This window comes from Cryptotermes secundus, unplaced genomic scaffold (genome assembly GCF_002891405.2).
Source record: "Cryptotermes secundus unplaced genomic scaffold, Csec_1.0 scaffold1176, whole genome shotgun sequence".
In the NCBI taxonomy this organism is placed as follows: Eukaryota; Metazoa; Arthropoda; class Insecta; order Blattodea; family Kalotermitidae; genus Cryptotermes; species Cryptotermes secundus.
In genome coordinates this window covers 176713-204338 of record NW_019725859.1, presented here as the reverse complement: position 1 = coordinate 204338, position 27626 = coordinate 176713, and the positions used below count along the sequence as shown (strand labels likewise).

At 43.4% G+C, this 27626-nt stretch overlaps 1 protein-coding gene across 2 annotated transcripts in view; it reads right to left on the bottom strand.

The window, feature by feature from the left end:
• Nucleotides 1-27626, bottom strand: part of LOC111863815 (single-stranded DNA-binding protein 3) — a 329719-nt gene that overhangs the window by 165993 nt on the left and 136100 nt on the right. For both annotated transcript variants that reach the window (XM_023850528.2, XM_023850529.2), the window contains exon 5: nt 5990-6031. In XM_023850528.2, coding sequence (XP_023706296.1) covers nt 5990-6031 — 42 coding nt within the window. The remainder of the gene's footprint in view (nt 1-5989; nt 6032-27626) is intronic.

Sequence of the window (27626 nt, the reverse complement as noted above, 5' to 3'; positions counted from 1 at the left end):
GCTTTACTCCCGCAGAAAGAGCCCCCCGGTACCCATCTGAAAGGAGGCTGAGTGAGCCCCGAGAAAAATCCCTGCTCCTGCAGGGAACCGAAACCCGGATATCCAGCCCGTAGCCCGTCGCTATGCCGCCTCACCTATCACAGCCCATTCCAAAGGTAAACAAGGCGCGCGCGTGCCCGACCTCGCATTCACAATTCCCAACTTTCGCCAAGAAGAAGAACGCATGACTGCAGACTGCAGCAACAGGTGTCGCTCCCAATACAAGGCTTCCCCAGTGCTATCGTCCGTCTTGGTGAGCACGGCGTCACCTTCCCTCCTGTTACTGTGGCTACAGAAGGCTCAGCCCGACAGCTGTAACTACTATCACGACGTGTGTTACCTTCCCTCCTGTTACTGTGGCTACAGAAGGCTCAGCCCGACAGCTGTAACTACTATCACGACGTGTGTTAATTACTACAAAATTCCGAAACTCTCACCTTCAAATCTATTAACTGAATGCGAATATGCTGGGTACACGAGCTCGAGCAGTCACGAACCCCACAACCGAATATGTCAAAGGCTGACAGACAGAATCTTGCCATTTTTCTATGACTGATGGAGCAGCCTATCTACTGCATAACAGCACTGTGCGTTATCTGACTACGCACACGCTGCATCCTGGCGCCACACGTGCAAGTTCCATGTTATGAACACGCCATCTGAAGAATAAATATGTAACAGGTCGTTGCTTAAATGAGGGGCGGAGGAGATGAGATAAAGGTATGAAAGGCACAAAGGAGAGGTAGGAGGAGGTGAACGATTTAGATANTGGTAGCAATTTGCTTGTATCTCTTCCCTTAACCATCTACAAACAAATATTATGGACAAAAAAGTCTGAGTGGAAACTGGTATGAATATTGTGACATTCTTCGGCATAGCGCCGGGCTAGGGACTGGACGGCTGAGGTTCAATTCTCGGCAGTCATACAATTTTCGCTTCTCCACAGCATCCAGACCGGCTCTGGGGCCCACGCAGCCTATCCAGTGGGTACCGTAGACTCTTTCCCTTCGGGTAAAGCGGCAGGGGTGTGAAGCTGACCCACTCACCTCCATCTAGTGTCCCAAGTCAAGAAAGGTGGAGCTATACCTCCACTCCCCCATATCTCTTACTGGCATAATGCTTAAATAGTAAAGTACGCGGACAACTTTACGTACCTTAACTTTACCTCACTGAACATTTTGAGACTTCCTCTCGTTACTAATACTAACTGGTGATAAATGATGATGTGAGGGCACCAATATTGTAATCTGTGCGGTGTTACATCTCTGAAAAGTATGCAACTTCGGTCACGGTTTCTTTAGGGACAGAAAATACTTCGGCGTGACGACAAATCAATGATTCAATGCAACTTAACCTGCGACATATGTACTCCAACAGCAGTATGAGATGTAACAATACCTACTATGTCTAATGTATCAGGACCATAGACCACCAAGCCAATGACAAGTGTTCTTAATACCGGGCCAGACACTCCCTTTTCTCGGCATGTCTTAGCAGAGAATTCCACAAGGACTGAAGCAACAAATTCTAACAACCAGGTCTCGAGGTCGTCCAGTCCGGCGGTACTTATAATGCACCCACAGCCAGGTATGGAGAGAGGTGGCGGTTGCAAACTCGGGCGAGAGACGCCACGCTTCAGCCGAGATAAGTTTCCGGAGAATGGCCATGATCGCTCCTTCCCAGTCCTGCCCAATTCACTACACTTACGGAATGTCTCCACAAGCCTGCAGTAACCTGACTGTTTCTCCCGTGTATCCTGTTCACGGCCATGGCAAACATTCCGGAAAGTTCGCTTACTTCCAGGGATGAGAACAGAGGAAACCATAGCTTGCAACTGGAAAATAGCCTAGGTGGATACTGTTCAATAAATAAGCATCTACACGTAGACATTTACAAACTTCTAACTTCACAAAATGAGATAATTATTAGAACAGTTTTCGACGCGTGTCAATTACCAGAAAATAGTTTATAAGTTTAGCATTCGTTAAGCCTGAAAAAATGGGGCGTAAGCTTCAACTACGTTAATACTCTCTCATGTGTGTCGTAAAAAGCGAATAGGAAAAAAATATTACACTTAATATTCTGTGTATGCAGATGTGGGAACTGCCCACATTCAAGCAAGTGTGACAACGCAAGCGTCATTGCTTAGCAACAACGAGTAAACAACGGTTGCTAGGCAAAAGCAAGTAAACAGCGGTAGCTAGGGAACTTGTAAACACGGTATCTGGCAACAGCAGTACCTATTACGTAACCGTTTTCTATATGTCCGACTCTAGGCTACATAAGAAGATACACTGAGTTACAGTGGCAATCTAGTCCTACCGTTCTACAATACCAGTTCAGTGTTCAAGCAGTTCACTATTGTTGTTATCCGTCTGTGTATACTGTGCAGCTGCAATAAATCCTATAGGACAGTTCAACTAGTGGTTGTCTCTTCATTCATACGACATCCCACACATGTTTCAACACTGACTAAATGAGGTAACTGATTCCTTTCCAGGAACCTCGAAACACCAGGCCCAAGTCCGATCATGTCTAACCTCGTGCAGTCTTGCAGATAATAAAACACGTATCTGTGCCAGTTGCCGTTCATGAATCTGTGTGCTTATTGGACGCAAATGAGTTTACTCTGAATACAAACGCACCCTCACTTACATCGATTACATATATACACGAATATGGATCCAAGTATATCTCGTATATACAAGGATACACGCGCATCTCCATGAACCTAGGTCGATCATCTGCATACGCATTCTTACGAACCGAGACAGAACATATACTTCAATACACATATATACTGTTACACTCGTATACACATACAAACTTAGATACGTCATTTATGCACACATAAGCCTATGAATCTACACTAATTATGTATATCCAAATACGTGAGCCTAGTCTGAAGACGCATGCACACACATATACACATCGTATACCTAAAATGAGTATGTCTTACACATATGTGAAACCAGATTCAGACACAATTACATTAACCTACGCAGATCACGTATGCGTTCACATATGCCTACATGAACCTACAAGATCACGTATGCACACATACATGAACTTACAAGATCACATATACGTTCACATACATAAACCTACAAGATCACGTATGCGTTCACATAGGCCTACATGAACCTAGAAGATCGCGTATGAGTTCACATACTCGTAGATGAAGCCAGAAGATCACGCATGCATACATACATACATACATACATACACACATACATACATGAACCTAGGTAGATCACGTGTACAGTCACATACATCTACAAGATCACGTGCCCGTTCACAGAGGCCTATATGAACCTAGAACATCGCGTATGATTTCATATAGATGAACCTAGATCACGTATGCACACATACATGAACCTACAAGATCACGTGTGCATTCACAGAGGACTATATGAACCCAGCAGATAACGCATGCACACATGTTATGACCTTAAAAGACCATAAATGCACAAACAAATATAAATACACGCAGATCACGTACGCACATATATTAACCAAAGGAAATCGCATGTACATACATACATGAACCTATAGCAACCAGGTGCATTATAGTGAGCGCTGCTGCGATTACACAGTCGAGGCACCCAACGAAATAAATTAATTATAATTTTAACAAAATTGATAATAAAATATACCAATATTTTAATTGATTTTATTTCCTCATTTACCACTACATGTTGTGGTGGCATCATTAGGTGATTTGTAAAGAAATAAATAGAACAATATTAATTAGTTCCAGGGATAAATGGATCCATTTCGTTGATGGGGTATATCCGGAAAGTAAAGATACAAGTCCAGTACAAATGCAAGGGATTTATTTTCCGGAAATGGCAGTGCTGCCGTGTGAGATAGGAACCATATGACGGGGCTGAGTAGGGTGACCAACTTTCGGTCATGAATTTAAGGGAGATTTAGTTAGGGTGACCAAGTTTCGGTCATGAATTTAAGGGAGATTTAGTCACGACAAATTTTGCGCATTTTTAGCGGCGCGGCGTCAGTCCAGCAAACATTCCTGGAATGGATAATATTAAACAAAACAATTAATTTACATTGTACATAATATACAGGTCACAATATAGAATAAATTTTACAAATTTGCATGTTTCTTAGTCCTAATCTATATGTATTTGTCCACTGATGCTGCAGAACTAAGTATTTTTTTATATTCTTGTGAAAATTTAAAAAACTCTTTACAACTATAGTCATAATTAATTGCTACCACTAGATCTGACTTAATTAGTTCTAAGCTGCTTTGATTTCTCTGATCAGTCCATTTATTGCTCATCAGTGAAAAAATTCTTTCAGTACGGGCATTTGACCCTGGGAGCCTAAGCTCTTAATAAGGTTTGGCACATCAATTTGTTTCTTTCTTAAATCACTGAAAATATTGACCCAACTTTGTGCTATACGTCCTGTTTTTACCACATTCAGAACACTTTTTGCATTAGAAAACTCTTCATACAGGCCGTCCTCATTTACAAAATCAAGATTAAATTCTTTTACAATGGTTTGAAAATGTCTGAAAGAAAGTTCAGTGTTTAAATTTATTGGCAAAAGACAATGGACAGGATTTGCATCTGATAACTCCAAATTCTTAGAAATGTACTTGTTCAAGCAACAGAAGAAATTAACAAAATCATCTCTAGCACATTTCTGCAGGGGTGGATATTCCGCTATCGATTAGTATATGCTAAATTTTCTATGGATTATTATAGGTCATTTTTCGATATATATCGATGAGTACCTCTAAGTCTAAACTGTGTTTATGAGTTTATATCGGAATGTATTTGGCGGGAATAATATATAATTTAAATTTTGCGATCTTGATTGTTAATGAAATATACAGGAGAAATAGAAGGTCAATACGGGAGCCGGGAGGATCAAAAAAAAAATTAGCTCTAATACGGGAGATACCGGGAAATACGGGAGAGTTGGTCACCCTAGGGCTGAGTTACCCGGCCACAGTCATGGCAACGTTGTGCTCTCACTGTAGGTTTAAAATGGCCGTGTCGATTCAAATTTCGCCAAATGTGAAGATCGTGCAGTAATTCGATTTCTTCATGTGAAAGGAGTAACTGCTGATGAAAGGCCGCGCCACAGCTCAAGCGGTTAATCGCTAACTTCCTACCGCGGCGGCCCGGGTTCGATCCCGTGTCTGGTCAAGTGAGATTTGTGGTGGACAAAGTGGCGCTGGGGCGGGTTTTCTCCGAGTACTTCGGTTTCCCCTGCCAATCTTCATTCCACCAAATTCTCCATCATCATAATCACCCGGGGCAGGCTACAATAGGCCAATCAGTGGCCGCCGTGCCGAGTGGACCCAGTTGGACTCCACCCATTAAGCGAATTTAAAAAGAAACTGCTAATGAAATTCATCGCCCACATGTTTCTGTTTACAGCGAAGATTTTATGAACAGACAAAACGTGGCAAAATGGTGTCGTGAATTTGAAGCGGGAAGAAGATGTTCATGATGACCATCCGTTGTCACTGATGAAAATATTCGTGCTGACAGACGTTTAACCTTCGATGAACTTCATCAACAATGTCCAGAAGTGTCAAGAACTGTTCTCCATGAATAAGAGAGCAGGCGGGAGATTTCTACGATGCTGGAATAAAAAAAAACTCCTCTTTCCCAGGCTCTAAGTGCATTGCAATCCATGGTGACTGTGTCGAAAAGTAAATAGAGGTGTGCTGTAAAAGTTCTACAAGTGAATACCTCAAAGAAATGTTTTACAAATATTTCTGGCATTTGTATCTTTACTTTCCGGATATCCCTTGTACTTTCGAAATCAGAACTCATGCCTCTATCCTCATTCACGTCTATCAAAGACGAATAAAATTAATGGCAACTGAAAAGTAAATGTGCAACATAATGCGCCAGAAGAACACGCAACTCTACTCGAGGCCATTACATTGGGATGCTCTACTTACGTGTGCGATTCCGTTCACACCATAGCCGGAATTGACGAAACCCTGAAAGCAGAGAATACAATTACTTATAACAATGTACGTATCAATAGGAATTTCAAGTTCGAGGTGGTATTACGGTATGGACATCTTCCAGAACGTTCCTAGTCTCAATGTTGTCTGGCCTGTACACCCCAACTGTCGTCCACTTTCATCACTTCTACACTTAAAAAAGGGGGCAGTACATTCCTCCAAAATGTCGGAAAGCATTTCCACTGGTACACGGTGTCAGATCCCAGGAGAAAAGGTCTAAAAATTGTACCCATAAATAAGACTTAAATATGTATTTAATGCTTAACAAACTAAATGCCAAAGTTTACTTGGGCCTTCAAAGGCAATGTACCAATTCTGACTGACATAAAACGCTCAAGTGTCACATGGTCAGCGCAACGATCACCACGCCCGTTAATCTCGGTTTTCTAGACCGGAGACGCTATTTCCTTGAAACAGCTCCTCAATTATCTTCACTACTTATCAGAACATCTGGTATCGCCGAGAATCGATCCCGGGACGTGTGGATCTGTAGCCAGGAACTCTGACCACTAGACCATAGAGGCGGTCAGCGATCATAAAATATTAGATACTAAGACGTAACATTTGGAATACACATTAGTTTATGGGATGGATTTATGAAAGAGCGCACAATATAAGAAATTAAAATGAAAATTTGTAAATTCAAAAATTGGATGGAAATATGGAAAAAAAAAAAGAATATGTAAATAAAGGCTTCGTGATTTCAACCCCCCCCCCAACATGTGTATACAACTAATCCTGTTCACAGATCTAAGGATAATGAAATAATAATAAGAGCAATATTGAAATAAAACCGAAACGCAGTTCAACTGGGCTTACGCATGTTTCCATCGCGCTCTGTTGCACAGTACCTCGCATTCAGTGTCGATATATAAACAAGACCTAACCATCAGGAACTAGTTAATAATGATAAAATGAGCATTAAACTACTTTAACTTTTTAACAAAATTATTATCAGCATTCAGCAGCACACTGCTAATCACAGACTTTTGAAATAACGAACAAAATTTTAAACCGTAACAGAGACTTCAGGATAACTTCCTCCAGCACTGTTATATCTACTGGGATGTCATATGACGAGACAAATCTCAGAGAATCGAACCTGCTCGGCTTCTTGGGAGTCTCTGGGATTAGAATATGGATAACGAACCAATATATCTGAATAAACTGTCGGGTTATAATGTATACTCGTATGCATTTGATCAACACGTCCAGTAGGTACCTGCAGCTCCAGTCCTTCATTCCAACGTCGGAACATTTCTGCATGGAAAATTCCAATTCCTCAACTTTCCGGCCCAGGTATTTACTCAATTTAAGATGGGCATTACTGCAGGCATGAAGAAAGCATAAACTGCGGATTTCAGAGGTTAAGTGCAACGATGAGCTCGAATACAATTTTTTATTTCAGAATTTACACCGATTTATGCACAGGTCCAATATAAAATGTTACATAAATATTTCAAAAATACATCTTTTTTCTCGAACAATTCTCCATTAATGCTATATAAAATTATATGAGACACACGCTTAATTAATAATATTGTCACGGGCCCGGGTATCCGTGACAAATAATTACTGGGTTGCGACTTTGAAGGAGCTGATTTCTTGGATAAGTACGCCAGGAGGAACTACAGACAATTATCACACACGATAATTATAACACTTCGTAACTGCGAAAAATGGACACACTCTAATGTGCCTTGTAAATACGCCACACGAAGGCTTCTGTCAGTTCTCCTCTTGCTGATCACTGATCTGATCTCCGCCCTGGTCTTCTCCAGTATTAACGTCTTCCTGTCGAATCTGCTCGAACAGTGTTCACTGATCCCTATACAGGCTCGGCACGGACCACACACAGAAAACGCATTGCTGTTTAGCAACGGATATTATGTATTCAATTTCTTTATTAGAGTCCGCCACAACGCAACAATATAGAGGTCAAGGCTAAAATTAGCTTGGCTACATGTTTCGGCTTTTAAAGCCATCATCAGGCAAACACACGACTGCCATATTCACATTGCAATATTGCAATTGTATATTCCTTACAGAACGGACAAATACACTGTAAGATGAGGCACCGGCTAAAAAACTAACGTCAAAACTATACTACATCTACACCACGGGCCTCCAAAGCAGTTTATTACATGTATACAAGTCTGAATATACCACTATGTCCGCGGGAATATAACAAAATTGCAACAAACTCACTTGATTTAACATTACTTTATGTCATAACTATCGTTTTAATAAGTTTATAGTTCAGTGTACTTTTATGCCATATATTTTATAAAGTACTGTCAAGTATCCAGCTTTACCATCGCAGTTGCAGTTCGGCAGTGCCTGAATATGGTAGTCGTGTGTGTGCCTGATGATGGCTATAAAAGCCGAAACATGTAGCCAAGCTAATTTTAGCCTTGACCTTTATATTGTTGCGTTGTGACGGACTCTAAAGAATTGTATATAATAACACAACAGAACGCAAGCAATGAAAAAAAAAGGATATTATGTACTGTTGTCAGGCGATGCACTGCCTAGCAACTGACGCCCTATTGTTGCGCATTCATTGCTCTGATATATGTTTACCGATCAGTTGCCTAGCAACGGCGCAATCTGTCACAATATGAAGACTTACACTGTAGTGAGTCCACAAATGTTGTGAATTTTTGTGTATGTAACTGTTAGTCAATGCTGCCATCTGCGGGAAGAGATAACGTGATGTGGTGAGATTTGCTGTCAAGAATCAAAAACAGATAAATATAGGAAGCGTGACGGGAACATGGTGCCGCCAGATCAAGCAGGCCTAGCAAATGGTGCGGAGCGTCGCACGAGAATTCAGCATATACAGAAACTGTAAGGTAAAGATGTCCCTATACTTAATTAAGCACTACGCCATGAAGGTGTTACACCCGCCCCACACGCTGTACTTCCACGCGGTGTATGCCTAAATTCAGCGGAATGAGTCTTATATCCCAGGGGTACACGGGTGTTGGCTCGCTTACGTCGTTTTTTTGGATGCGGGCTCGATCGGTTAACCCCACCCTCACTCCCTGGCTTCTCCTCACTGACTAACTCCTTACCCCCGCTGCTGCTTCCAGAAACCACGTTCTTAGCCATCTCGAACTTTCCACTGGGAGGTTTTCATGACCAAATACACGGACCCCTTCCGGTCTGCACACCTTCTAGAAGTTTCGATCCACAGGTCCTCCACCCCCACAGGCACGGACGAAAGGAGGTATACCTACACCCCCCCCGAATGCAATGGACTCGCCAACCACCCTTCTGTCCCTCGTAACAAAAGGCCAGTTCAGAGGACCATGAACCCTCCGGGGCATCTCACTTCCACAGCCAAACCCAATCGCTAAGCATAAACAGATAAGATACCTCCGTGAAGGGTGGGTACGGTTACAGTGTATGGGGGAGAGGATGTACAGATCCACATTTTCTTGATCTCGGCACTAGTTGAAGGTGATTGGTCAGCTCCACGTTCCAGGCTGCTTTACCCCCGGAGAAAGAGCCCCCGGTACCCACTGTACAGGACGCTTGGTGGCCTCCACAGCCGGTCTGCACGACGTGAAGAAAATTCTTGCGCCACACCGTGACTCGAACTCTGACCCCTCGGTCGTTCAGCCAGTAGCCAGTCGCTTTACCGAGTGCGTCATCCCAGCTCCTATGATATAAACTATAAGAAACAGAAATATTACTATCCTCCCTTGCGCTGGCCGTCCATCCACATGGAAAGAGCGAACGATGCGTTGCCCAGTCCTGCTGAACACACTGGTCCTGGCAACTGGATCAGCAACAGATGCGACCGGAACACGAGAGCGACCTCGCATTCAACGGCGTTAAAGTGTTGGTATACAGGCACAGTTTACTAACAACTGGTGCTAGCTGAACTCTCTGACCTAGTGGTCAGAGGTCCCGGGTTCGATTCCCGGCGCTACCAGATTTTCTGAGAAGTAGTGGGTCTGGAAAGGGGTCCACTCAGCCTCCTAAGGATAACTGAGGAGCTATTTCAAGGAACTAGCGACTCCAGTCTAGAAAAACCGAGATTTACGGCCGTGGGGATCCGTTGCGCTAACCACGCGACACCCTCTATCCGCTAAAATTCGTACTAACTTCGCCGACAAGCGGCGGTTGCTCGGTCGGTATAGTTCGCATGCGAACTACAGGCCACGGAGTTTGTATTTTTAACCCTCCCCCCCCCCGTGACAAAATAAATTATTTCGAAATGCTTACTGCCCTGTTGTTAGCAATAATTTCTCGACTTTTGAGACAGTACAGCCGACTCAGTGTTCATGTCACTAGGCTGGTCAAGTGTCCGTCAAAAATACTGAAAGTGGCGTTATGGACGGAAAATGCGCCTGATAACTAAACTCTCGTATTACCGAGGTGACCTATTGTATAACGGTAACATATAAGCCCTCGTACCATTTAGTGTTACGTAATGAAACCAGCGAGAGATGTAAAGAGGTGCCAAAAGAACTGGGTTGTTCGGCTGTGCAAACTCGTTACAAGTATAATATAACAATGGGAATTACTCAAGTGTGTAAATCAACAGGTGATGCACTAAGGATCTTAATTAGTGCCTACATTTTACGCAGGGGCCGCATCTGCGAACGAGTATGCTGGTTCAGACAACCGTTTCTGTAAGAGATACGGGACATGAAAGTTACAAAATTATATTAGAAATAAAGCTGTGTTGAGAGGGAGCCCAGCAAAATCGTTTTGCACGCAACACCCTTAGTCACCACGAAATAAAACATAAGCTGTGTTTACTGACTTAGACTGTGATATTCATTCGCACTGTGACCTTTCCGTGGAGATGGATTCTTGGAAACCCACCCGTTACGGGGCGTCGTTTCCATGGATACGGGGTACGGGTGATCAACAAACATTTCCGCGGATACGGAAATGAAAGGTGTCTTCTGTTTGTCCGTCCCGACGTTACATAGCACGAATCCCAGATCGAGTCGTAGATCGGAATAGACATTGAGTTCAGTCAGAATGGAAGCAGATCAGATCGAAATAGAGACTGAGTTCAGTCAGAATGGAAGCAGATCAGATCGGAATAGAGACTGAGTTCAGTCAGAATGGAATCAGATCATATCGGAATTGAGATTGAGTTCAGTCAGAATGGAAGCAGATCAGATCGGAATACAGATTGAGTTCAGTCAGAATGGAAGCAGATCAGATCGGAATAGAGATTGAGTTCAGTCAGAATGGAAGCAAGTCAGATCGGAATAGAGATTGGGTTCCGTCAGAATGGAAGCAGATCAGATCGGAATAGAGATTGAGTTCAGTCAGAATGGAAGCAAGTCAGATCGGAATAGAGATTGGGTTCCGTCAGAATGGAAGCAGATCAGATCGGAATAGAGATTGAGTTCAGTCAGAATGGAAGCAAGTCAGATCGGAATAGAGATTGGGTTCCGTCAGAATGGAAGCAGATCAGATCGGAATAGAGATTGAGTTCAGTCAGAATGGAAGCAAGTCAGATCGGAATAGAGATTGGGTTCCGTCAGAATGGAAGCAGATCAGATCGGAATAGAGATTGAGTTCAGTCAGAATGGAAGCAAGTCAGATCGGAATAGAGATTGGGTTCCGTCAGAATGGAAGCAGATCAGATCGGAATAGAGATTGAGTTCAGTCAGAATGGAAGCAAGTCAGATCGGAATAGAGATTGGGTTCCGTCAGAATGGAAGCAGATCAGATCGGAATAGAGATTGAGTTCAGTCAGAATGGAAGCAAGTCAGATCGGAATAGAGATTGGGTTCCGTCAGAATGGAAGCAGATCAGATCGGAATAGAGATTGAGTTCAGTCAGAATGGAAGCAAGTCAGATCGGAATAGAGATTGGGTTCCGTCAGAATGGAAGCAGATCAGATCGGAATAGAGATTGAGTTCAGTCAGAATGGAAGCAAGTCAGATCGGAATAGAGATTGGGTTCCGTCAGAATGGAAGCAGATCAGATCGGAATAGAGATTGAGTTCAGTCAGAATGGAAGCAAGTCAGATCGGAATAGAGATTGGGTTCCGTCAGAATGGAAGCAGATCAGATCGGAATAGAGATTGAGTTCAGTCAGAATGGAAGCAAGTCAGATCGGAATAGAGATTGGGTTCCGTCAGAATGGAAGCAGATCAGATCGGAATAGAGATTGAGTTCAGTCAGAATGGAAGCAAGTCAGATCGGAATAGAGATTGGGTTCCGTCAGAATGGAAGCAGATCAGATCGGAATAGAGATTGAGTTCAGTCAGAATGGAAGCAAGTCAGATCGGAATAGAGATTGGGTTCCGTCAGAATGGAAGCAGATCAGATCGGAATAGAGATTGAGTTCAGTCAGAATGGAAGCAAGTCAGATCGGAATAGAGATTGGGTTCCGTCAGAATGGAAGCAGATCAGATCGGAATAGAGATTGAGTTCAGTCAGAATGGAAGCAAGTCAGATCGGAATAGAGATTGGGTTCCGTCAGAATGGAAGCAGATCAGATCGGAATAGAGATTGAGTTCAGTCAGAATGGAAGCAAGTCAGATCGGAATAGAGATTGGGTTCCGTCAGAATGGAAGCAGATCAGATCGGAATAGAGATTGAGTTCAGTCAGAATGGAAGCAAGTCAGATCGGAATAGAGATTGGGTTCCGTCAGAATGGAAGCAGATCAGATCGGAATAGAGATTGAGTTCAGTCAGAATGGAAGCAAGTCAGATCGGAATAGAGATTGGGTTCCGTCAGAATGGAAGCAGATCAGATCGGAATAGAGATTGAGTTCAGTCAGAATGGAAGCAAGTCAGATCGGAATAGAGATTGGGTTCCGTCAGAATGGAAGCAGATCAGATCGGAATAGAGATTGAGTTCAGTCAGAATGGAAGCAAGTCAGATCGGAATAGAGATTGGGTTCCGTCAGAATGGAAGCAGATCAGATCGGAAGAGAGACTGAGTTCAGTCAGAATGGATGCAGATCAGATCGAAATAGAGATTGAGTTCAGTCAGAATGGAAGCAGGTCAGATCGGAATAGAGATTGGGTTCCGTCAGAATGGAAGCAGATCAGATCGGAATAGAGATTGGGTTCCGTCAGAATGGAAGCAGGTCAGATCGGCATAGAGATTGGGTTCCGTCAGAATGGAAGCAGGTCAGATCGGCATAGAGATTGGGTTCCGTCAGAATGGAAGCAGGTCAGATCGGCATAGAGATTGGGTTCCGTCAGAATGGAAGCAGGTCAGATCGGCATAGAGATTGGGTTCCGTCAGAATGGAAGCAGGTCAGATCGGCATAGAGATTGGGTTCCGTCAGAATGGAAGCAGGTCAGATCGGCATAGAGATTGGGTTCCGTCAGAATGGAAGCAGGTCAGATCGGCATAGAGATTGGGTTCCGTCAGAATGGAAGCAGGTCAGATCGGCATAGAGATTGGGTTCCGTCAGAATGGAAGCAGGTCAGATCGGCATAGAGATTGGGTTCCGTCAGAATGGAAGCAGGTCAGATCGGCATAGAGATTGGGTTCCGTCAGAATGGAAGCAGGTCAGATCGGCATAGAGATTGGGTTCCGTCAGAATGGAAGCAGGTCAGATCGGCATAGAGATTGGGTTCCGTCAGAATGGAAGCAGGTCAGATCGGCATAGAGATTGGGTTCCGTCAGAATGGAAGCAGGTCAGATCGGCATAGAGATTGGGTTCCGTCAGAATGGAAGCAGGTCAGATCGGCATAGAGATTGGGTTCCGTCAGAATGGAAGCAGGTCAGATCGGCATAGAGATTGGGTTCCGTCAGAATGGAAGCAGGTCAGATCGGCATAGAGATTGGGTTCCGTCAGAATGGAAGCAGGTCAGATCGGCATAGAGATTGGGTTCCGTCAGAATGGAAGCAGATCAGATCGGAATAGAGATTAAGTTCAGTCTGAATGGATACAGATCAGATCGGAACAGAGATTGAGTTCAGTGAGAATGGAAGCAGATCAGATCGGAATAGAGACTGAGTTCAGTCAGAATGGAAGCAGATCAGATCGGAATAGAGATTGAGTTCAGTCAGAATGGAAGCAGATCAGATCGGAATAGAGATTGAGTTCAGTCAGAATGGAAGCAGATCAGATCGGAACAGAGATTGAGTTCAGTCTGAATGTAGGCAGATCAGATCAGAATCGCCAGGGCCCAGTCAGAATTGAGCGAGTCCTAGGCAGTCAAAGAAGAAGGGTTCGGCTGGAGATTTGTTGTGAGTTACTGTAATTTAGTGTGATTACGAGTGACTGTACAAGGAGTGACCAATAAATCCAATAACGGAACCAAGTCATACATACACGTGACTGTGTGGTACTTCTTTATCTACGCAATCTATCGCATGTAGGGAACATTTGGAAAGAGACGACCGTTTACTGTTTTAACACAGGATCTTAGTAACTGCCTACAGAGTCCGAGAAACCCCAACAAAATCCTGATCAGGCCAACCTGTTCCTCCACCAAGATTCCAACTGGATACGTCCAGTAAAAATACTAATGCCTTCGTGCTGAGTTAACTTATCCAGCGACCAAGTGTTAGGGTCGACTTCTCGGTTGAAGTGACGTGACGATTTCAAGGCCAAGGGAGACGGCTGGGTCTTCAGACCACCGTTATTAACTTCAAGCTCCTCCTTACAACCCCAGAAAAGAGTCCACGGTATTCAGTGAACAGGAGTGAAAGTTGGTGCCACAGCATTTCCAGCACCTCCCCCTCCTATTTACACTACCACGGAGGCAGGTCTTGGCTTCCAGCCAAATTATCCCAAGACTGTAGTGATCCGACACTATTAAACCTGTGCCGTTGCTAGGATAACGTTGAAGCAACAAAGAAACAGACAACTCACATACCAATGGCTCCTTCGGAAGCCGGGAAGAGCAGATCGCAATGTTCAGTGCATAATTACCTCACACATGTCACAATACGGTACTGGCTGCAGGCCTACGCACTGTCGGCACTCACACTCCGTTTTGCCGCTGCTCACCTGAGTAGCTGCCGTCATGGTAACACCTCAGAGACGCAAGTTATGCAATTATGCACGCCGGACGTCACTGTATTTATTTCAGCTGTCACATGTTAAAGTTCTGTTCGGCATGCTGCCTGACACTCTTCCTCCACCCACACACGCGCGCGTAAAACTTGTAAAATGGAAAAGGTAAAGTTGCCCCTGTGCTTAACTAATTAAGCACCACGCCATGAAGCCATGTGACGGGATGGATATATAGATCCACATTTTCTTGACCTCGACACTACGTGGCGTGTAGTACCTCCACACCTCGGCCGCGCTACCCCCGGGGAAAGAGCCCCCGGTACCCACTTGATGGGAGGTTAGATAGATCCCATAGCCAGTCCGGACGACGTGAAGAGAAAATTACTGACCCTATCGGGACCTGAACTCCGACCTCTCGATTGTCCAGCCCGCAGCCATTCGCTGTACCGACTCTGCTACGATGGCTCCACGTCAAAACTGTGGTACTGTCAAAACTGTCCTTACACTTCATATATATCTATATATGAAGTGTAAGGACTCGGTAGTAACACTTCGCAGCCTAGAATTCATGTTAACACAGAAAACACATTGTGTTTCCATTAATGATGTGCAGGGATATAATCGCCGTTATCAATGTTATTTTCAAACCGTATTAAACTCACAAAGACAATATGTGAGCAGAAATCGGAGTCCCCCAATGTTACAGCAGGCGATGGTAACCAAAACAAACAACTCAGGGCCTGTAGACCGCAAGCGAAATATACCGACCGAGCGACCGCCTTTTGTCGGCGAAGGTACTGCAAAATTTAGCGGATAGTGGGTGTCGCGTGGTCAGCGCAACGGATCCCCAAGGCCGTTAATCTCGGTTTTCTAGACCGGAGCCGCTATTTCTTTGAAGTAGCTCCTCAATTATCCTCACAAGGCTGAGTGGAACCCGTTCCAGACTCACTACTTCTCAGAAAATCTGGTAGCGCCGGGAATCGAACCCGGGAACTCTGGATCTGTAGCCAGGAACTCTGACCAGTAGACCACAGAGGCGGTAACCATTATCATTTAAAATTTATATAGAACAGCAGGGGTGACAGTACAAGGCTGCAAACAGCACAAACAATGAACGGCCTAAACTCTGCAACTCCACAATTAAATTGCTTGTACAGATGTGTCGCTAACACACTAATGCTTTCAACAATTTACTGCCTAATCTCGTCATGGAGGCATACAGGAATCGTCATTCTACGCCTATGCTCCAAAAAGTGAGGCATCCACGTTTCACGCTTCGGCTGCTTTTAACTCCGGGAATGAGGTATCGTAATTATTGCCGTGCCAGATCAAAACACAAAGTGTGTGGGGTAATGTCGGCAAAACAAAGGAAAGATCAGTCAATTTAACGCTCACAATGTACTGGACACAAACTCGTTTCGATCTAGTGGTAACAAAACCCCATGCCAGCGACAGTACTAGACTTCCATAACTTGTGACGTTTACGGATTGAGTTATCGCGGGTCTAACACTAGCGAATGTGAAAACACGTTATCCGTTGCATGCACCTCTTAAATATATATTAATAATGTGGTCTTCTGGGCCCTGACAGCACGTAGTCTTGTACAGATATTTCGTACGAACCTTCCGCCTCCGTCTTCAGGGTTTAATTAAGTAAGTAGGACAATCGCACTGCACTGCAGCCGGTTCCCTCAACGTATCCGCGTGCTTTAGGCTTATAGCCCCATTTGGACCTACGTTTTGGTTAGGATCAGCTGTAAGAAGTGTGAAGGTTACACGCCTCAGTGTTTCTTGGTTTCGTATACACCAGTCCAGGCAAGTGGGTAGAGTCACCGCCCAACTATGGATGCCTCAAAAACTGTGTTCGTGCATGTGTTCCCGCTGAAAACAGAGCACGGATCTCTCAGCACTGCCGGTCGTGCAGTTGCATTTCCGCAAGCTAAAATGACCCGGACTACCCGCCGCGTTAATGTAAGGTAATGTACTTTACAAGTATCTCTAACTAAAGCAAGTTTCGTTCAGAGCGATCCAGTAATTTGAAATGTTTGTTACTGCTCTTACTTCACTGCTATTTCATTTTCTGGGAAAAACTTACGTCTGAATAAATTTAAATATCATTCATTTAGAACACCATTCGTTTCAGCTGTTTACGAATGCTAGGTATTCTGGAAAAGTAATTTCATAAAGTTTTAATGTTAATTATAAATTAAATTACAATACTAAACCGCCGAAAAGTGAAATTCGCGCAAATCGAAATGGCAAGTGGGAATATAGCTGTGGGCCTATATTAACGAATGTTCTGAATTGCAATTTTGAAATAAGGTGTACATCTCATAAAATTTTGAAAAATATATCAATGTAATAGGGAGGGTAGATACTCATGTGGCATACCGTTATATAGCGTTCACAGGCAGAGTAATTAAACAGACGATGTTTCAAAACAACTCAGTGGCACAGGGGCAGCACTTTAAACCAAAACCACGTGTCTACGGTCTCTCCAGAGAGGCAGAAAGAAAAAAAACAAGCAAGCTACACGTTTTAGTTTTCGAATAATGCGCCATGAAAGACAGTTTTGACGAAAATACACAAGAGCACTGAAACATACAGAGCGTGGTATGTATATATAAATATACATATTGTCACGTGTTGGGTAGGTCACGCGACAAATAACTTGCACGTCGTATTGGATATAGCGAATTTACTGAACACTCGCTCTCATAATTACACAGTTTCACAACTACTGTCATCTGCAGCATCACAAATACTTCTCCTGTAGTCATTTCCAATAACAATGGACTTCAACTCTCTCCGGCGAATGCTAGACTGCAACTGACTGCTTACTTTCTCTCTAGTAACTGGCTCAATAATCATTACTCACTACTCTAGTAGCTTCCGCACTGACAACACAGAAAACACGCGATAGCTACCACTGTTGCGTTACGTCGTGTTTACAGGCGTTGCTAGGGAACGCTGCCGAGAGTTGTTTATTGCTGTGTAATAACCGCGGTGTCCCCTGTTACGTCACTGTGGGAAGTGCTGTTACTTCACAACAGGGAGGGGGTGTTTAAGGAAGACGCTACAGTCCTGTAACGTCTATGAAAATCGCGTTGGCAGCGTCTGAGGTCAGATTTCAAAGTAACGACATCTTATCCGAGAATCATATAAAAATATAAATATACTCCACGGAGAAAAGTGCAGGGTTTTGAACATTAAAACAGAGATACAGCAAGTAACCACTTTTAAAGTGTTAAGAGAGTTTATTTATGGAAACCTGCAAAAAGATCGATACAACAGCTTCTCTGTCAAAGAAGAGATCGCTTCTTGCGAACTTGGAGAGAAAAACCTGAAACGTGTTTAATTAATTGCAGCCACGTTCGAGTGAACCAGGAGACATTACTCACTGCAACAACAGCGCTCTCTTACCGCACAAGTAGCACGCATGAAAAAATGAGATGCATATACATTTTGGTCGGGAAAACTTAAGGGAAGAGATCAGCGACTATAAGCTTATTTCTTTCAGTGTCTCTTACAGCACATTCAGGGCCCAGGCCTCTTATTCAATTCCGTAATAATTGTTCACAGATGGTAGGACTCCGACGAGTGATTAGCCCGCCCCAAGGCCGCTACCTAAACACAGGACAACACAAACACAGAATAAAGGCAAACAGACATCCATGCCCTGAGTGGCATTCGAACCCACGATCCCAGAATCCGAGCGAGGGAAGACAGTTCATAATTTAGGCCGTGCGGCTACTCTGACCCGCTCCTGTAAGCAGTGAATAACGCAATAAAAAGGATTATAATAGGTACTCTTAAGCGGACTGTTATGTTTTGTCGTTAGAACACGCTTTGCCCTCGCTCTTCGTGTAACCATATAAACCAGACTAGCGACTCCTGCAGTGCCGTCGCCCACCCGCGGACTACTCCAGAACCACAGTTTCCACGAAACTTCCTACGGGACCACAAACACTTAGAACTACCTACATTGTAATAATAGTAACAAACAAAAAAAATCCGTGGCTTGATTCCGCAAGCAAACTATGCCGACCGAGCGACCGCCGCTTGTCGGCGAAGATAGTGCCAGCTTTAGCGCATAGAGGATGTCGCGTGGTCAGCGCAACGAATCCCCACGGTCGTTAATCACGTTTTCTAGACCGGAGCCGCTATTTCCTTGAAATAGCTCCTCAATTATCCTCACTAGACTGAGTGGCCCCGTTCCAGACCCACCACTTCTCAGGAAATCTCGTAGCGCCGGGAATCCAACCCGGACCGATGGATCTGCAGGCAGGAACTCAGACCACCAGACCACAGAGGCGGTCGTAATAATGCTAACATGACACGAAATTCTGAGGTGGGATCAACACTACCGCAGCTTAATGCAGAACCATAAGAGAGCTACTTTCGGGTAGTTAAAATACACCTTGAGCCCTATCAAAAATTATTCACACAAACAGATGACTCAATTGCGTAATTACTAATTTATAACTCACACGTGGGAGATGTAAATTTTCAAAACACTGCTTTTCGCTGAACGCCATATTAGACGCGTTTACGGACTAATGTACTTAAAAACTTAAAACTTGAAAAAAAAAAACTTGTCCCTGTGTTTACTTAATTGAGCATTACGCCATAAGACGCATGGGGGAGTGAATATATAGCTCTATACTTTCTTGGCCTCGGGGCTAGTTGGAGGCGAACGGTCAGCTTCACGCCCCGGCCGTTTTATTCCAGAGGAAAGAGCTCCCGGTAGCCATCTAAGAGGAGGCTGGGTGTGCCCTAGAGATGATCTGGACATGGTAAAAAGGGTAAGGCTTAATTAATTAAGCACTACGCCATTAAGGCGTAAGGGGGAGTGGGTGTATAGATTTCTCCTAAGCTGTCAGTGATGTGCTGGCATATCTAATCCCATAGAGCTGAGTCCTTCTTGAGAAACCACCATTTGTACAGCTACTCAAGAAAATCGGCGATAGCGCAGTCGGTATAGCGACCGGCTACGGGGCTGGACGACCAAGGGGGCGCAGTTACCCGGTGGGGGCAAGAATTTTCACTAATCCACGTCGTCCAGACCACACGTGACTCACTCTTTGGGGGATTCGCGTCTTTTGTTATAGTATCTAACATAGATTCTATCACTAATGTATGTTTATAATGTTCCATATTAACCCCTATCATTTAATCAACCATCATAGCCAATTTCTCGGTGTTAACAGTCTCATAATCATAATCATTGGCCGAGATAGCGACTTGCCACGGGATGCACGACCGAGGAGCCGGAGTTCGAGTGCCGGTATGGGCAAGAATTTTCTTTTCTCCACGTCATCCAGACGACCTCTGGGATTCGCCCAACCTCCTATCCAATGGGTACCGGGGGTAAAGTGGCAGGGGCATCAAGCTGACCACTCACCTCCAACCAGTGCAGAGATCAAGAAAATGTGGATCTATACATCCACTTATGTATGTAAGTAAAGTAAAAAAAAAAGTATAGCTATCCCTGTAACAGACCGTGAAGGCCCATAGAGTTGTGAGACGTTGAGGGTCCCACACTGTCTAGACCAAGGGTCTCCAAACTACGGTCCGCGGGCCACATGCGACTAGCGAAAGAATTGTGCAGAAATCCGCCAATTGAACTAATTTTCCAGTGAGTACTGGTAAATGTGTTTCCGAGCTCACTGACCTGACATATTATACTGCAGTTCGATGGCTTAGCTGTGGAAAGGTTCTTTCGCGCTTCTTTCAGCTCAGGAATGAAATTGATATATTTCTTACCGAGAAAAAGCATCATGAACCACTTTTATCAGATACCGAGGGGCTTTGGAAATTAGCATTTTTTGCTGATCTGGTGAACCATATGAACCATTTGAATTTAAAGTTGCACGGTTAAAATAACTTAGTCTGTAATTTATTTGCACTTATCAAGGCATTCAGAGCAAAGTTGATACTTCTGGAAAGCCAAGTGAAAAAAAACTTTGTTCATATGCTATACTGTGCAGAGGTGCATAAAAAGGGTAAAGCAGAATTTCCTTCCTCGTTTGCAAATTTAGTCATTTCAGATTTGAAGGAACAATTTCACAACCGACTTGCTGATTTGGATTCCAGTGCTCAGGAAATTAAATTGTTTCAAAATCCGTTTGACTGTGATGCTGCAGATGTCCCAAGTCAAATTCAAATGGAAATTATTGAACTTCAGGAAAATTATCATATTAAAGACAAATACAAGGAAGGAAATTTAATCGAATTTTATAAATTTCTGAACTCAGAGCAATTTCCAAATTCAAAGAAATTTGCTTGTAAATTTATCTCCATTTTTGGGACGACATGTCTGTGTGAGCAAACGTTTTCCCAGATGAAGTACATCAAGTTGAAATACAGGGCAAATTTATCCGAACATTTAAAGTCGATACTTGTGATTAGCGTTTCAAAATTTGAACCTCAATTTAATCCGATTTTAAGAATGCAAAAAGAATTCCATCATTAACAATAATTGTTTTATTATAATTTGAATACTGTCATTTAGCGCGCGTTCCTGCTCAAGGCCACATGCCTCTTCCTTCCTTCCCTTGCTTGGTGGGACGGACCAAGTTTTCTTCGTTATTCTCCGTAAGAATTCGTCGCACACGAAGTGGGCAAGGGAGCAACTTTCGGTTTGCTGGCTAATGCCTGTGATATGGAAACGAACGCCTCTGTTCTTTCAATGGTTATGTGAAAATTAACTGTTTATGTGTCATTTCAGTCTGGTTGGGTGCTATAGGTAACCTTAAGTTCTATTAAAATATTGTAAGTGTATATTTAGATGGCGTAAGATTGTATCTGTGGTCGTATTTTGACGAATCAGAAAGAAGCTCTCTGCGTTTAAGGGAAGCAAGTGCAGTACTGCAGTACAGGGGCAGGGGCGTGATTAGACTACACGCACAGGCCACAGCTAAAACGAATGCTGGCAGACAACGCGAGTGCGACTGTGCAATCGAAAGCCTTTTAAAACGGGGGTTTAATAGCAGGGACTTTTCTGAGAAGAAAATAATTATTAAAAGAGGACGACCGACATGAGAGGTGCCAGAACTTAAAGCACAAAAAATTATGTGTGAGGAAATTTAATTTGGAATAGTATTCTAAAACAGAGTGGCTATCCGGTTGCCGTAATATAGGAAAATTGTTTTGTTGGCCATGCCTACTGTTTCTCAAGGAAAAAAATGTATGGAACAAGACTGGGTTTGGTGATATCAACAACCTTCATATAGCACTGAAACGACATGAGAACTCTCAGACTCACATTATTTCAACATTGCAACTTGTTATGTTCGGGAAATCTCGAATTGACTGTCAACTTGACACTCAAAAGCGCCTGACGATACTACATAGAGAACTAATGAAACGCTTGATTGATATCATCTGCCATTTAGGAAAGTGGCAACTTGGCCTCCGTGGTCATGACGAAAGCGTGGATTCTATCGACCGAGGTAATTATGTGGAATTAGTTCATTTGTTGAGGAAATATGATCATAAACTCAACGTTCACCTTGAGAACAGTACAGTATTTACAGGTTTATCGAATAGAATACAAAACGACCTTATTGACTCAGTAAGTGACGTAACTTTTGGTGAGCTGATTGCTATCAGTTCGTTTATTAGATACCACTGCTTCCCTTACCAAAAATAGTACCGCACGCCACTGAGCTCAAAGATGGCGGTAAGGTTGTCAGCCTTACGCGCCGGCCGCGCTTTACTCCCCAGGAAAATTATTTAATTAATTCCTGGTACTCATTTCCGTTAGATGCTGAGTCGATCCCAGGGCAATATTGCGGCTGGAAGGATTAGGTCAATTGAAAAAAGTCCAATGACCTCATCGGGACTTCAACCCGCGACCTTCCGGCTTGTAGCATAGTACCCTAATATATGTAAGGTAAACAAAAATTGGCAAAAGGAAAAAAAAAGCAGGAGGGAAGCTCCCACTGAAGGCCACTTCCTGCAGCAATCTCTTGCTACTTTCTCACCTGATGAGACGTCGAGTCTCGGACAAACAATTCTTCAAAGCCTTCCGTGAGAGGTGGTAAAAAACAAAATGGTTTAATGCATGAGGTATAGTTGCAGGCCGAGCCTGCGCCGTATCAATAAAATGTCGCGTGGCTGGCCGGAACAGCGATTCCCAAGCATTTAAACGTTAGAAACTTGTTCTACGGCCACTTACCTTAAAGCACGTAACATTCTTACAGGAACACCCTCTTTATTATATCCGTCACAACACAACCAATATCAAGAGCAGACCATTTTCGTTTACGTTCCCTTCAGTAGGGACAATACTTTGTGAGATGAGGCGCTGACTAATATTATAATTTACTTTACTACATCTACATTACGGGCCTGATGCACAATTTTATATACGCATAAGTATATNCTTCCGGCTTGTAGCATAGTACCCTAATATATGTAAGGTAAACAAAACTTGGCAAAAGGAAAAAAAAAAGCAGGAGGGAAGCTCCCACTGAAGGCCACTTCCTGCAGCAATCTCTTGCTACTTTCTCACCTGATGAGACGTCAAGTGTTTTTATATATTTTAATAATACTGTATTGAATTTTGTTGGTGCTGTGTGTAAATCATGTGTTTGCCTGATGATGGCTACCAATAGCCGAAAGATGTAGCAGGGCCGAAAACGGTCTGATCTTGATTACGAGTAGTTGTGTTGTGACGGATATAATAAAGAGGTTGTACACTGTAACACAACAGGATGGATTAAATGAAAATTCTTACATGAAGTCCTGTAAAATAAGATAGGTGTTAAATTACAAATTAAGATAATTCCTGAAAAAAATAAGGTTAGCCTAAACTGTCGTGGGTTATAAAAGGGAGACCGCCTCTGTCAAGTGGTTAGAGTTCCTGGCTACAGATACAGAGGTCCCGGGTTCGATTCCCGGCGCTACCAGTTTTTCTGAGAAGTAGTGGGTCTGGAACGGGGCCCACTAAGCCTCGTGAGGATAACTGAGGGGCTATTCCAAGGAAATAGCGGCTCCGGTCTAGAAAACTGAAATTAACGGCCTTGGGGGTTCGTTGCACTGAACACGCGACATCCTCTATCCGCTAAAGTTGGCATCAACTTCGCCGACAAGCGGCGGTTGCTAGGTCGGTATAGTATGCTTGCGGACCAAAAAACATGGAGTTTTGTTTACCTACAATTAAATGCTGGGATAGTACCTCAAATTAGGCTACAACCATTTCCTTCCACAACTTCTGTAATGCATTGAGCATCCTGCATCCAGCAATGCACTGTACAGTCTGGCAGGCCGACGGCGACGTAGATGTAAGCCTATGTATCGCATTTTGCCGTCCACACAGTAGCCTGTATAAAGCAAGGGTATCTTGGGCTGCGAACCGATCATTAAGGGATTTCTGTTATATTATCTGACATCGTTAACCTAAATCTAGTCAAGTGGCGGCTCAGAGGTGAAGCGCAGCTGGTTCAAATCCCGGATATAACACTGTCAAGTCCTTACAAAAGGTTATCGTGGTTTTATTCGGCCTCACAACCAAAGGTCGGAAGAGTATTTCAAATTTAGCTTCGAGTGCCTTCTTCCCGGTCCATTTCCGATTTATTACTCACCAATCGTCCTGCCATTTGACACTGCAGTCTGGGTTAAAGCCGTCAGTAAATTAGTACGCTAACGTAATAATTGGTGGACCTCTCGCATACTTGAAGGAAGCTGACAAATGAGAATGCAGGAGGCGAAAACGGAATTACTCGGATGAATACGTGTCCCAGGGCCATTTTGTCCACCTCTAATCTCACATTCGCTGCCCTTGGAAACCTGTAGTGTCACAGCAAGAATCCTGTATTTAACCTTGTGGGCTAGGGCACGTACGGACACTAGAGATTGCTCAGTGACAGAACATTTCCATTCGCAAGGCAAAGAAATCAGCGGTCCTTGGTGATTTATGACATTTTTCATCCTGTCCTTACAGCGTGTAAACTGACATTTCTCTGTTCTTCCTTACACTCCCAAATTCACGGTTCAGACTGTGGTCACCTGGGTTATGACACAGTGTAGTCGTATTGTCTGCTTGTTTGTAACTTAACAATACTGTCGGTAAACACATGTTGTCACGACCCACAAGAATAACATCTAAATATTCACAGCAGTGAAAACCTCAAACCTCATGTTACCATTCTCACATAACCTCTACAGATGACAGTAACTCCATGGAGCAAGAGACCTTCTTGATGATCTCATAGTTGTTCAGCTGACGAAGAAACTTCTGCAATTTATGGGGCCAAGAATTTATTAGCGAAATGACAAGAACCCGCCGACGGGTCCTGTCTCGAGCCAGATGGATTAAGTTCACAACATCATATCCTATTTCCTTAAGGATATTTTAACATTAATTCTACGTTCCTATCTGGAGACGCCTCCTAGAAGGGTTTCCGACTAAAATTGTGTATATATTTCTAATGTCTCCTGTGCGTGCTACATGTCACTCCCACCCAATCCCTTTCAATTGCATCACCCTAATAATATTTGAAGATCCTTGTTAAGATACTTTCTGCAATAAGCTTTTACTTCTGCTTAAGACGCAAGTGTTCTCCACAACACGCTGCAGTCTTACACTAGAATATAAAGAAATATGATTAAGCATTTAACAGTTCTCTTCGATGACGTAGCCCCTGTTGTGGTTATGGACGCCACATGGTCTTAGAACCATATCGAAGTGCTGAGAATGGTTTGAGGGGCAGTAAAGGGAACGATGTTCAGGGTGTGAGCATGAGATTCTTTCTAAGAGCTTAACGGGCCTTGCTCCGACGAGAGAGGTTTTGTGGAAGGAGTCCATGGATCACACTTTGCTGATGAAATAACGTGCTTAATTTATTTGGCAGTACTGCATGTCTTTACAATTCAGTCACTTCAGGTGGGGTACAACTGTCCTTGTATGCAACTGTGCACCACAATAGTCACAGTGAATACATGTATAAGTGGGACGGCCGATTTTGGTCCGTGGATCTCTGATGTGTAGTGGTCTGACGCAAGTCGGCGAGCCTAAGATTGGTGAGCATGCGCAGCGACACTATGTTGCCTCAGTAAGAAGGTAGACGTTGAGCTCATAGGATTGCCGTTATTAGTAAATACTGTGTGCTTTTCCCACGTGCCAGTTGCTTGTTTCTAGTTGATATATTTCTTTTAGGGCAGTAACACATTTAAAAAGAAAACAAGTGCTACATATTCAGTCAAAACTTGGTAACAAAACATTGCACAGCCAGACCCGAGAGGTTGTAAATAACGTCCATTCATTTATGAAAAGTGAAGCGGCTACAAGTCATGTATTGATACCGTTAAGAAAGGTACAAGAGAGAGGAGTAAGGTCAACCGGCGTTACAGAAAGAAGTTTACGGAGAATTCTGAATGAAGGCTGTCAATGTGAAAAAGAAGGCGCTATGTTCGGAACTCCCGGTAAACACCATTATGTACTTAAACGGATTACAAATCCAGATGATTTCGATATATCTGTAATTCGACGGACAGTGTATGGTTTCCACAACCAAGAAGAAACTGTGCCTACTATGAGGAAACTACTTCCAAAACTCAGGGAAACCATAAATTTCAAGGTAGGTAGTGCCAGCCTGAAATTTATTTTACGGAAGATGGGTTTTAAATGGAAGAAAACGCGAAATAACAGGGGCGCCTTGATCGAGAGGGACATTAGGTCGAAGAGTGTAGCATATTTGCGTGCAATAAAGAAGTACAGGGCGGAAGGTCGGACTATAATTTATGAGGACGAGACCTTCATTCACAGCAGTGACACCAGACCTAAAAACTGGACGGATGACACTCCATCAGGGTACACGGCACCCGTATCGAAGGGCCAGAGGCTGATTATTGTGCACGCGGGAGGCAGAACCGGCTTCATTCCCGGGTCATTGTTAATATTTAAATCTCATGTCAAGACCGGGGACTATCATAGCGAAATGAACGCGACAAATTATCAGAAGTAGCTAACAGAAAAACTTATTCCGAATTTGCCTCCACAATCAGTTCTTGTTGTAATGCCCCATATCACAACGTGCAGTTTAGTAAGGCGCCAACCAGCCAGACCACGAAGGCCAAGATGATGGAGTGGCTTACAGTCAAAACTGTGCCATTTCATGATAGAATGCTCAATATTCAGCTCTATGACCTGATAAAGGCATATAAACCCATCCACAAATTTTGTAATGGACAACATGATGGCTGCATATGGACATACGGTATTACGACTTCCACCTTATCTTCCAGACTTGAATCCGATTGAACTCGTTTGGCTGATGTTAAGCAGTCAATAGGGGCAGAAAATGTCTCATTTCATTTGGATGACGTGGCAAAGATGTGTGAGAAATGGTTCAGTGAATTTGGAATAGAGAATTGGGAAAAAGTTTGCGACCGCACCGAAAAGAATGAAAAGGAATACAGTAAAACTTGGTTATAGCAACATCGGTTTCTGCGACACCTTGTCTATTGCGTCAAATATTCAATGGTACGAACTAATTCCTCATAAAGCAACTGTTTTTATACCTTGCTTAGTACGACATGCACAAATGCATCAACCTCGTATGTAACGTCATTTTCATTCCTGAATTTCTCTGATAT